Source organism: Rhagoletis zephyria, unplaced genomic scaffold (genome assembly GCF_001687245.7).
Source record: "Rhagoletis zephyria isolate East Lansing unplaced genomic scaffold, Rhagoletis_zephyria_1.1 Rzeph_scaffold_01070, whole genome shotgun sequence".
Taxonomy (NCBI): domain Eukaryota; kingdom Metazoa; phylum Arthropoda; class Insecta; order Diptera; family Tephritidae; genus Rhagoletis; species Rhagoletis zephyria.
In genome coordinates, this window is record NW_016158154.1 from 18,075 (window position 1) to 31,563 (window position 13,489).

A 13,489-nucleotide genomic window follows, 5' to 3' on the forward strand; every position below is an offset into this window, starting at 1 on the left:
CATCTTTCTCTTTGACACCATGTCTGAAATCCCACGTGATCTGTCAAATACTAATGCATGAAAATCCTAACCTCAAAAAAATCACCCGTTACTTAGATTCTCCGAAAGCCAAGCTTGTCCGATTATTGGTTGAATACACTGTGTGTATACATTTACTATAGGTATGTAAGTCGTCGGCGATATGCGAAATGCAAAAAGTCAAAATCAAATACTAAGACGGGGAATTTCTTTGGGATTTTGCATACAAATGCCGATAAGTAAGCATGTATGGTGGCTTGGTTTCTACACTGAGAAAGAAACAAACCATATTGTGGTTGTTTCAAAAAAGCCAAACTGTAATATGTCGCTGATTGGTATTTGGTTTACTTTAAACCTATATTTTTGTTCTATAGAAGTACTATAGTATTAATAGTAGTAGTATTTTTGAAATAATAAATACATATCGCTACCTAAAGGTGAAAAAGTGCTAAGTCCACTTTTTTCCAAAATTTAGTTTTTGATGCAGAATGACAGATAATGCGAAACTACATCGATTTTTCGTCTCTCCTAAAAAATAAAAAAAAATGGACTTGGCACCTTTTCACGTTTAGGTAACGATATGTATGTACATATACCAGCCGAGCAGGGTGGTGACTCAGTTACTTAAACTTTCGATTATCCTACGAAATTAAAATAAGTTCTCAACGATTTTTGTATTTCTCTCAAAGTTCTGATTTGAAATTGCTGATCGGCACAACAACCCTACTTTGAGAACAGTTGCTATGTAGTGCTTATCATAACTATAAGACACCCAAATTTGATTAGTCTTTTATTATTTAATTTTAATCATTATTTAATATAGTTCATCATTCAACTTTGCACAAAGATTAAAAAAAAGTTCACAAAGTTTCATGCAAATTTTAAACTTTTTATTCAGAATTTTCAGAAAAATGTTGGGTATGTTGTTTTAAAGTCCATTCAATTAGACTATAATAAACTTCAATTTCAGAAAATTTCGAGTAAAAATCTTATAATTTTTATTTTGTATTTTTTTTTAAATATTTTATTGAAATTGGTGTATGGTTTTTGTGGTAGAATGTTGTAATAAGAATGAAAATAAAAGCAATAGTCAAATCTTGTCAATTTGTGGGTGTCATATAGTTATGATAAGCGCTATATATATTTTCTCTTAAATAAATACGTATTATACGCTTATCAGTCAAAAAGAGGAAAGCTATGTACAATGTACATATATTGTGCATATGTATATATGTATATAAATTATAAAACCATATGCATGCATGGTTGTGTAGTTAGCGTACTTACTCTAAGCAATATATAAATAAACAAACCATCGCGAATCTCATCTCAGTTTTCATTAATCACCCACTCACTGATCACTGGCCGCAACCTGCTTTATTTGCCAATCAAGCGAAATTAAAAAATAAATCAATATTCGACGAGACAATGGAAATGACTAAATTTGTTGTACTTTTATGTTTTACAAGCGTGTTTGCTGATTCATTAATCGCATCGAATGATGGTGTGTCACCTAACAATATAAAGCTATTGAATTTTTTTTTGAAATATATATTTGTTATTGTAAAATTTGCAGAATGCAATAGCGATAATTATCCCTTCACTAAAATTGGCAACAAGTATTACTTAGTAAATACAGGCATGAAGGTACATATGCATAAACATTTGTTGACACCTAACTAAAAATTATTTAAACTGTTCAAAAAATATGTAAAAATAATATTTTCAGATGAATTGGTTTGAAGCGGCACATGTTTGTCGCACATATGACAGTGATCTAGCTACAATCGAATCTGAGGCGGAAATGAATGCCTTAGCATTCCATTTAACTACAAATGGTCAGTTGGGCAAGTATTTCTGGACAAGCGGCAGCGATTTGGCAGTGGAGGGTAAATTTATGTCGCTCAGCAATGGACGCCCCATGACCTACACGAAATGGTCGGGTGGACAACCGGATAATGCGGGCAATAATGAGGATTGCGTACATCTCTGGAATGTTAACAATTTACTCCATATGAACGATTATCCATGCACTGGAGAGGGTTATCCTATTTGTGAGCGGCGAAAACCGTCAAAGTGTTGTGATGTTGAGAATTGTATTAATATTGTGCCAAAATGTGCATTGAGTAAACTTCTACAAACCTATTTGCAAACTGCCAGCATATTTAACTGTGTGGGGTAGACTAAATATTTATAAAGAATTTATTACTTAGTGCTTGTAGTTTGTTTACACTTTTGAATAGCATACATACCGTCGACCATTATAAATTACATACGGCGACTTTTGGGAAATCGTGTTGAAGTTTTTAATTAAATTTCTCAAAAACGCGATTATAGATTTTCCTCCAAAGTCTCACAAAATGTTACTATTTAGTTCACGATTTTTTTGGAACTAATTTGTGGTTATTGTTTACTATCTTTTTTTGAGTTTATTAAGGAATTTCTTTAGTAGAATTTTTGTTGTTCAAAATTTTAATCAATATTTCGAAAACTAACGGAGATATCCAAAAACGGAAATTCGCAACGTTTTTCGTGATGGCTTTTTTTGTTACCTTTTACCTTTTCAAATGTTACCTTTATATTTCTATCCTGTCGGAAACATAAGCAATAAATAATAATGATAAAAATATAAATAGTTTGTACTTGTACAAAAAGCCTATCAATCACAACTTCACCTTTAAAAAAAATTCAACAATTTTAAACACAATTTTGAGTAAAATCACTATTTATGGTTGAACGAAAGTCTTATTTTTGTAACGATTTTATGATATACTGCAGAATATTTTTTATTTACTATTTTTGTGTTCAATATAACGAATATTCCTTTTCACTACCGACTAATTTTGATGTTGAAACTCAGAATGCACTGGTTTACCAAAGAACTAGTGTCATTTCTTATCACTTATCCACAATCGAACTGAACAAATCTTAAGAACAAATGAATGTGCGGTACGTGTCACAAACAGTCACCCAACAAAAACAGACACTCACATTTTCTTCTCTGTTAGCAGTTCGTTGAAAGGAAATTGTGTCAACACTTTGTCAAAGGTACGAAGTAATTAATCAACAATTTTATGGGTGTCCCAACGATTCAGAAGGGCAGGACTGAAGAGCTGAGGTTCTAAAGACCAAATGGTAGCCAACAGGTTCGTGTGTGACTAAAATATTTAATCATTACCACAACTGATGTGTGGCTGCATGCAGCAGCGAGCATCAAGAACGGATTGTAATATTGTTGTGATTCTTTTTCCGTTTACAACGCACTAACTTGTACGGCTTAATGATTATAGCCAAGCATTGGACATTACTCATTGATAAAAACGGAAATTCACACGAATTCCGCACGACCAAGTGCAACAGCCAACAACAACAGCTGCAAGAGCCATTGCTATGTTGCAGTTACTTTTATTGGTTTTGTCAGCAGCATGCAGTGACATGCAACAGAATTATCATCACATTTATCACGTGTCAATGAGTTTGTCGGACAACACCACAACGACAGCAGCAGCAGCATCTGCAGCAGCATCAGCAACTGTAACAACAGCAATAAATGTAACTACCGTTGCGTTGGCTGCTCAACGGCAGCAATCGGCAGCAGCCGCAACGCAGACACCTCCTGTATTAGCTAGAACAGCATCAGGCATCGTTCTGCTTACTTACACACATTCTCTGCCACTTGTTAGCAATTAATTAAATATAGCGGACAACAATTTTGCGAATGCAGCAACATTTATTTTTCGGCATACATACTTACTACATTGCCGCCAGCAGCTACAACCGGGCAACTAAGCGGCAGTGCACTTTTAATTATGGCAACATTAGTTATGTTACTGCCAAAATGCAACATAAACAGAAAAAAAAGAAAAAAAAACAAAGCAAAGCAGGTAGCGAGTTTGTTGACAGCAAAGGAGTAGCTGCTGATAATTTGTGGCGGCATTTGCATAATAATCCTTTTGCCACCAGTGTTGCTTGCCGTTCTCCTCATTGTCGATTTGTGGCGCTGCAGGCCATCACCTCAACACAAACAGATGTTTGTGTGAATGTATCATCCAGCAAATGGGTTGGCAGGGTGGCAGGTTGTTAATGCCACATTTAGTGTCATTAAATGGTTGGGCCATACATAAAATGTGGTATTTAAGTGATTTTTGTGATCCAGCCTCTAAATTATGGCTTGAAGGGAAACAGTTTCATGGAATGAGTAACTATGCGGCTATGAAATATGTACATATGTATGTGCCTTTGGAAGTTCAATTTCGTATACAAAGTTTACGTTAGAGCTATAGAGAAAACATTCCTTAGAATGGCGAATACTTAGTGTCAGTTTTTCAGTGCCAGTTTAAACTTGAATATCGTACACTGCTTTTAATTAATTTTAAACCAGCTAGCTCGAGCGTGTAACTTAGTCTGAATAAGATTTAACTATACGCCGAATAACTGGTCCTTTGACAGTCCTCTTTTTTATCGCAGTGAGGGAAGAAGATAGTGACATTTATAGCCGAGCTTTTTTGAATAAAATAAAAAGAAATGTTAAATTAGTTTTCAGCGAAAGCAAGGCACAACATAGTGTGAAAAAATACACCAACAAAAAGCCGCCATAGAAATGTAAATAGGTCCATTAAAATGTCGAATTCTTTTTATCATGATGCTTGACTAAAATTTAGGATACAAGTTTGTGTTCATGCCATAGTAAGGAAGATTCTGACAACAATTTTCGAAGTCCTGCCAAGCCCTCTGGCAATCTCCAGCACGGTTAAACGCACAACGAAACAACTTTTTCCTCTTCACTCGCTGGTGGCAACAATGATTCGGTTCGATGGTGAATCTCTCCTTCAAACTGTATAGCTCTTGGCAATTTGAAAATGGCTGAGTACCGTTGTTCCACAGAAATCCAATATATATAGACTTATTTCAGACGAAATACCTTTAAATGTCTTATGAGGAAGCGATATGGTTCTAATGATTGATTTAACGGTGATCATTTGAAATTGACCGCTAGACAACTCAATCCTGGTGTCTCCGAATGAAGCTTTAACCCACTGTAACATTGGAAAATCACGTCCGTTAGGCCAATAGGAACACACGGTAGTTCAACATACTTAGTGGTACAGCACGTCGATGTAGTCGGACAGTTACGACACTTAATTTTTTGTTTTTAACAACAACTCGACCCCAGCGCCACCCGGCGGCTCCTTTTTGCAATAGTACTACTACATATTTCGAATATAAAATCGAATAACAAATACGATTCTTACTAATAACTCGACTCCAGCGCCATCTGGTGGATGAAACTGTGAATATAGACTATCCAAAGGAACACTCTCTCATATATGTATGTATATCCATACCAATTTCTAGTACTCTACGATGAACACTTCGACAGATATCCAGCATGAAAAATTCGGTTTATGTGAGAGGCGTTGTGCCCCCTTTTTCAACACCCAACATTTTTCTCCATGAGAACATGATTAATTTCATATGCCTCAATACCAAGTTTCAGTACTCTACCATGAACACTTCTTGAGATATGTAGTATGAAAAATTAGGTTTTTATGGGAGGTGCCACTCCCCCTTCACTTAGCGATATGCAATATACTTTACGACCTATTCCTACCTACCAAATATACTAAAAAATTTCATACAAATCGGTCGAGCCGTTTCGGAGTTGTTCAACCACAAACACCGTGATACGAGTTTTGTATATATTTGACAACAATACGTTGTGTGTGGAGCTATGTTTTCTTGATCTTAATCCTAATCTTAATCTTAGGCTTTATCTTTATCTAAGTCTTAATCTTTATCTTAATTTTAATTTTGATCTTAATGTTAATTTTATTCTTAATCTTTATCTAAACCTTAATTTTCATATTTATCTTAATTTTACTTTTATCTTAATATTAATCCTAATCTTATTCTTAATCTTCTAATCTTAATTCTAAGCAATAAAAATAAAATAATTTTAAAATAATAAAAATAAGTTGTGTGTGGATCCGATTACCTTAATCCCAATCCTTATCTTAATCCTAATTTCCATCTTAGCCATAATCTTAAAATTAGTCTTAATCCTAATCTTGTTCTTAATTTTGATCTTAGTCTTAATTTTTATCTTAGTGTTAATGTTAACCTTAATCCTAATCTTAATTCTAATTTAAATCTTAATCTTCATCTTCATCGCAATTTTAACCTTAATCTTAATCGTCCTCTTCATCTTAATATTAATCTTTCTATTTATCACTATCTTAATCACAATATTAATTTTAATGTTATTCTTAATCTTAATCCAAATTTTAATCTTAATCTAAATTTAAATTTTCATTTTGATCTTCTTAATTTTAAAATTTTAAACTTTGTCTAAATCTTTTTATTAAATTGTCAGACCTTTTACTCGATTTGTTTAAATAAATTTAAATGAGAGGTACGAAATTTGTACCATAAACTTTAACAAAAAAGGATCATCATGGGAAAGTGCTTAAACTAAACTAAACTAAAACATTTTCGGGTTTGAAAATTTGGCTCGAAGCAACTCACACACACAATATATTCCTGTTTATCAACGCTGTTTTGTTTTATACGAAGTTTTTAATCCTACACAATGTGAGTTACAATTTTAATAATTTCTTACGAATATTTCATTCTTTACAAATTACACTGCCATTACTTTTTGCTTAAGTACTTTGCAGATTCAGATTTGCTTAAAATATAATTTATATGTCATTTCCTCTGCGGCAAATCCGTTGCTGCAAATCATCCTTTAAATATAGCAAAGTATGTATCCTTCGTTGAATTCGCCACAATTTGCGGTAATTATTATGTATTGCCTGGATAATTTTAACACCTCAACGTCATCTGCAAATAACATCAATACGAGCCACATCCCACTTTTCACGCGCCAGCATAAACGCCTTCTCTGACACAAGAAAAAAAAAAATATTGAAATAAAACGAAGAAGACGCAGAGCTCAGCAAAGCCCTCAATAAGTAGAGTAGTGTACTCAGAGTGGTGTAACAACAATAAAATGAAGATACAACAATAAAAGATTTCGACATTTGCGCGCCCTGCAGAAAGCATATCGCCGCATAAAAATCACATCAAGCATGCAGCTTCTTAGAAAGCTTTCAACACCTCAATTCGGTGGCGGTAGCCTTACACACCAGCAGCGGGCAGGGAAGAGGTAGACGCGCGCGCGCGCGAAGTCCTGTGTGATTACTGCCGCCACAAATGGGTACCTTTGGCCAATGGCCACAGCGGCAGCAATAACAAAATGATAAGTATTATTGCAACACCTAGCCGGGCTAAGACTTTCGGCAGCAGTAGCCAATGCATTCACCGCTGCCGCTGCCGCCAAGAACAACAACAACAGCTAAAGAGCATCGGTGGCAGTAATAATGCCGCAAGCCACTTATTTTCGCACCTCGACAAAATTTTTTCGCACTTCATAGCTTCTAATTTGGCGTTTGGTTGGTGTGTTGCGCGCATGCGTGTGCGCGTGCGTGCATTGCTACGCTTCGTCATGCTGTTGCTGTTGCTGTTAGCGGCATTCTTGTTCTTTGCGCGTGTAGAGTTACCTCCTCCTCACGTTGCTGCTGAGTCGTGTTATTTTGACCATTCAACCGTTATCTCAGCAGATGCATCAGTAAATTTTGATGCTTTTGTTGCCCTTTTTATTGCGACTCGCTGAGGTGTCGATTGTTGCTGCTGCTGCTGCTGCCAATACGCATCTTCAATGGCATAGCAGCAATAAAAATGTGAAATGGCAGCACCGATTTTCATGGTGACTTAGCAGCTACAGTTGATGGTACCGCAGCGTTGAGAAATGCGAGTTATAGTTACATACGTATGTATGTACATTAGAGCGTACCAGAAACAAAAAAGTTCGCGGTACACCCCTGAGTCTTAAGTACTTAGATATTTTTGCAATGCAATCCCGTTTTTTTTTTTTTGGCTTCGGAATTTGCAGTCGGGTCTTACGTGTGCTTTTTAAGCTTTTTCCTCTCTTTCGCGAAATGAAGACTGTAATTTGTGGTATTTACATTTTAAATGAAGAATATTTCTAAATAAAATGCACTTATGTAGATAATAAATAAATATTTAAAGACTTCATAATTAAAAAAAAATAATAAAATAAATTTCATCAAATTTATATTTAGCTTCTCAGCAACTTTCCGTAGGTTTATCAGGGTTAAACTGTGATATATCGACGTTCTTGTCCCGAGGAGGCAATTATTTGCTCTAAAGATCATTATTCTCAAGTGCTCTGTTCTAGTACTTAGCCACCAGATCTTAGTTCGTACCACCTCGACGAACCACCCTAATATCAGTAAATTAAAGCTCGCCGAAAATCATTAAACATATGCTAAGAAAGTTTTTTGATTACTCCAGTAGATTTACATATGTTTAAAACAAAAATTTTGCCTATTGTACATGGGTTTCAACGAAAAGTTTAAAAAGACCACTTCTACGTTCGGCAAACCAAAAAAAAAAAAAATTGGTTTCGAATTTGCCTAGCAAAAATATAGTCGACTCAGGTGTCTACAACAGAGTTGGCCAGTTAAAGCTTTTAATTTGTGGCAGCCGTATGCAAATTGTACAGAAAGCTTTTAAATGCTTTGGCACGCGTGCCTATGAAATGGCCAACATTGGTCTACAGCGACCTTTTTTTTTTGGTTGCTTGTAAGGTGTTACAGTCTAATGTACATACTTACATACAAATACAGCCATACTATAATGAAGTGCTTCTTCAAACCATATTCAAGCAATTATCGCCAAGCTTATAAATTACCGTTATTATGTATTACATAGTCGTACAACTTTGAAGTTTAAGTGGAATGAAATTGAAAAGCCGAAAATGGAATATAAAAATAAAAAAACAAAAATCCTTAAATTTATAGCAAACTTATAAAAAATATAATAAAGAAGTACAACCATCGAAATTAAATTTTTTATTGCGAATATCCAATACTTTGCGCGCCACTGCGTATCTTTTCATCATCCCCAATTCACGCCCCATTTCGCACCCCAAATGAAAGTGGTTTGTCCAACATTTCATTATCCATTTTAAACAGGTATTGCGATATGTAAAAAAGTGTGCTAAAAGTATAAATTAAACTGTCGTGTAATGGTGTTAAGTAGCATGTGACATGTTGCTGCAACATGTCTTATGCAACATCTACATGTATCTAAATATTACGTGTATACCTTAACACGTTTGATACTGAGCTACTTGACGATCGGAACACCCATAAAATCGTTAACAAATGTACTGTCTTATTGCGACCCTTATCACAATTTTTCAATCATGCTTCCTCTTTTGCCAACTCACTTCTACTCTCCCCTCAGCCCTTCCTGTTAACTTCAATATGTACTTCTCCAAGCGCCAGATTTCACTTTCATGATAGCGCCGCCGTCTGTCTACCATTTCGTGTTTAGCTGTTGTCACACGTCCATTTTCTGGTCATACGTGTTGACCTATTAAATCACGTTCACACTATGTTGACCGATATTTTTTATACAAGTGAGTGACAAACAAAGTTGCACACACACACTCAACCAAAATGCATTAAAGAAATGAGTAATAAGCGCTTGAAAGTGCGCATTCTCGTGCGTACTTATGTATGTGTGATTTAATCGTATTTGGAAATGTGATTTGACTTTGTAATTATGAAAGAGATTTGGAGTTTCCTTTTGGCTTTCTCTCTTTTACTTGACTTGGCAATAAAAATCCAAATTAATTGATTACTGTCGAATAATTGAAATACGATCGGCTGCTTGGATATTATCGGAAATTTATAAGATCAGTACACTTAGTGGTTGTTTATAAACATTATTTTTCTTCAGCGGTTTAATTTTTGTTTGTCTTATTGCAACATATCACGCCAGCGGTTTCTTCTTCTTGTTCAATAGCGCATTTAAGAAAATTCAAATGAGGCCTAGTTCCTCTACATCTGTAAACAGGGGATTTTCTCCTTTCTCTACCATCACTAGCGCTTATCGCATCGCATACGTTCAGGCCTAACACATTGATATTCACTCATACTACAAGGTCTAGGAAAGCTAGGTGGTCTCTCGCCAGAAGCACACTTAGCAATAGTTTCCTAAATGTTTCATTGTGATGCCCCTGAATACTACTTTGGAAATGGTTACACGCTAAGTGCTCATAATGAAGTTCGGCGGGCAGCTGTTATCTACCCCAGAGAGATCCTCAAGACTTTCGGTTCATTGTAGTACAAGGCGAAATGTGTAAACCTTAGCCGCAAAAAAGTATACAGGTATCAAAATAAAAAATTGGACCACTGATCGCTGAAATCATGCCACCTTGTCATCAATGAGGATCCTTAATATTGCCACATCTATATATATAATACGCGAAGGGATTTTTTGTCCAGGACAAAAGATCAGTACCGTTCAACCGATTTACAAAAATGAGATGTCAAATTAAAGCACTTGGTCGGTAGATGTGCAAACTGGTTTTAGTTTTCCAAAACCAAATGCCACCTGTTCAAGAATTACATTCAAGTTATTTAATAATAAATGCCCTCAGATCCGCACCATTCGTTAGATTTTCAAAAGTTTTTAAAAGGTTTTAAGGTGCAGATGTTCAATAAGGTTTTACTTTTTCGAAAAGAGTTGCCACCAGTTAGGAAATTAGGCTCAAATTATTTAAAAAGTTAAATCAATTGTTACAATATGGGTATCAACCGAAATGTTTTTGAAACGGCTTTATATCTTAACTACGTGTAGGGGGGTTGCCATATATTTAAAAAATGTAATTAAATTTTATTTAAAGGAATTTGATAAGTGAATAAGGTATCACTATATGGATGTCAGACAAATATTTGAGAAGTGGAATAAATTATTTTATACCCAAAGTCTATGATGTATTAAAAATGGGTGTCAAATGAAAGCGCTTTAAGAAATATTAAGTTTTACAATTTAGAATATTTTTGATGTGTTTGAGGGTTTTCCCAGTTTAAAAGGTTAAATTAAAATTATTTAGTAAATTAAATGAATTAATAAACGATGGGTATAAATGGAAATGGCTTTAAAATAATTAATTTCAGAACTATATTTAGGTGGGTTGCCACATGTTTAAAAAATAAATTTCAACTTATTTAAAAATATTTAAGGAAATTATGGTTGGAAAAAAACTTTTAAGCGGATTGCCGCTTAAAAAATGAAATTCAACTTAATTCATCAGTGAAATATGTATAGTAATGCCAGACGATAAAAAGATTTTAGTTTGAAAATACGTTTAAAGGAGTAGCCACCTGTTTGAAAAGTCGAATTTGTTTTATTTATACACAAGCTACATAAATGAATTATCGAAATATTAGTGTCAAACGAAAGAGTTTTAAGAAAACTGAGGCTGATAATATTTTAATAAGGGTTGCTATATATTTTTTTGAAGGTCATCACATCTGCAACTTTATTTCGTTTTTCCAAAATGGGAAGTCAAATTAAAGAACTCGGATTCTACATAGGTGTACAATAACGTTTTATTTTTTGAAGTTACAACTTTTTAGCAGTACAGAGATTTGAAATTTGATGAAATGAAAATCGACACCATGCAAGACCTCTCATCACTCAGAAATTATTTAGATTCGTAAATTGTCGCTTAGATAGCCTAAGAGCTTCCTTAGATGACCGCCCTCGGCCACAAGGACTTTGTAAACTCGCCTGCTGAGGTTCTCGCACAGAGTTATATTAGCCGACTTAAATAGGGTCTGTTTGTCCTAAGGAAGCACCTGGAAGGATGAATGCCTCATCAAATCGCCAAACATGAATTATCTTGACTGTAACTATTCCCTCACTAAACTGGGATGATGATCATCTTATAACCGAGTGCGGCGTGAAATCCAGGCTTAATAACAAAATTTCTGCCATATTTTGGATTAATAGACACGCATTAAATCCATGAAGTGTACCTAAGTATATAATAAATCAGTAATCTAAGGACGTAGTGCTCTATCGCTTACAATAATAAAAATATTAACAAAATTATTATAATCCCAGTTTAATACTTTATCTTCCAAACGCTTCTCGTATTTTCTACTCATTCAATATATATATGTATGTATATAAGTAAATATGTATAAAATCATAATTCCAGCTGCGTGTGATTTGAGCTAAGATCTCCGTCCAGTTCACCACGACAAAGCAGCTGCATTCGCTGCTCTCCCTTTACTTACTTGCAACAATTGTCACCCTTTCGCTCGTTTTACACTTTTTCGAATATTAAAATTAACCCAACTTCCAACAATAACAACTAATCTACATCAGCAAAGCATGCCGGTGGTAGCAAATAGAAAGATAGTTAAATTTGCGGCAGGGAAATCTTAAATTTCAAATGCCTGCGCACAGACGTTCACTTCCCTCTGGTACAAATGCAGCCACCTCTGCCGACATGCCTGTGCAGACACATTACTACTATCGGAATTACAAATGCAACAATTAACAACCCCTTACATTTCTATTCAAAAATTCATAACGCGGCGTAGCCCAACACGGCCCAGAATGGCAGGTGTTACCAAGGCATACAAAGTCGTCGTCACACTTTTCAAGGTTGTCGCGTAGGAATAAAAAATTAGAAACCAGTTATGAGTGGTGCGGAGGGCATGAAGCGATTTATATAAAAATTTAGTTTTTTCATTTTTTTTTTTATTGCCCGTCGTTGACGCTGGCGTTACACGCGTGTCAAATGCAATCAAACCATCTGCATAACTACATATGTACATAGTACCGTAATATTGAAAATTATAATATTCGCGTGGAATATTGTTTCGCTTTTTATATGGATGGTAGGAAAATGTGTATTTAGAGGTAAACATCTTGAAGTGCGCTTGCCACATGGTAACGGTAATATGTAATTATAGGTTACAGTGGTACCGGTAGTAGCAGATTTTTGCTTTGTATGAATAGTTTGCACCTTTCAGATGAAGTTGCCGTTATCGTAGATTTCTTGATTATGCTTGAAGAATGCTAAGAGAGTGTTAACTGTACTTATTGAATAATGAATCACAGCAGGAGATTTAGTAGTTGTGATAAGAAAAGTGTTATTGTGTGTTTGAATATTTGGCGTGTGCATTGGTTGGTGGATGATATTTAGTGAGGAGATTTAAGTGAGGGAGTGGGATAAATGACCGTTGTTAATATATTTGTCTACACTAGGCGACAAATGAAAGTGTACAAATTGTTCTAATATAATATTCACAATTATTTTAATGAAACATTTTTTGCATTATTTATTAATGAAAATATTGTTCATTCTATAATTTAAACCATATAAATCAAAGTTTCACACTTTTTTTGAAGTTCACAAAAATTAAAAAAAAATTTCATACAAATTTAAAATTTTTATTCAGAAATTCTAGAAAATTTTCGAGTATGCAGTTTTGTAGCCCATTCGATTTTAGCCTAATGTAATACAAATTTCAACCGGATAAAAAATCGCCTAGATTTTTTAGATTTTTTTTTTTTA

The 13,489-nt window shown here is 34.6% G+C and overlaps 1 protein-coding gene across 1 annotated transcript; it reads left to right on the forward strand.

The window, feature by feature from the left end:
• Positions 1 to 1,340: 1,340 nt before the first annotated feature.
• Positions 1,341 to 2,217, forward strand: LOC108362688 (C-type lectin 37Da-like). Its single transcript, XM_017615777.1, has 3 exons — positions 1,341 to 1,522; positions 1,595 to 1,665; positions 1,748 to 2,217. The coding sequence occupies exons 1-3, from the start codon at positions 1,447 to 1,449 to the stop codon at positions 2,198 to 2,200; spliced, it is 600 nt and encodes a 199-aa protein (XP_017471266.1). The 5' UTR covers positions 1,341 to 1,446; the 3' UTR covers positions 2,201 to 2,217.
• Positions 2,218 to 13,489: the final 11,272 nt, after the last annotated feature.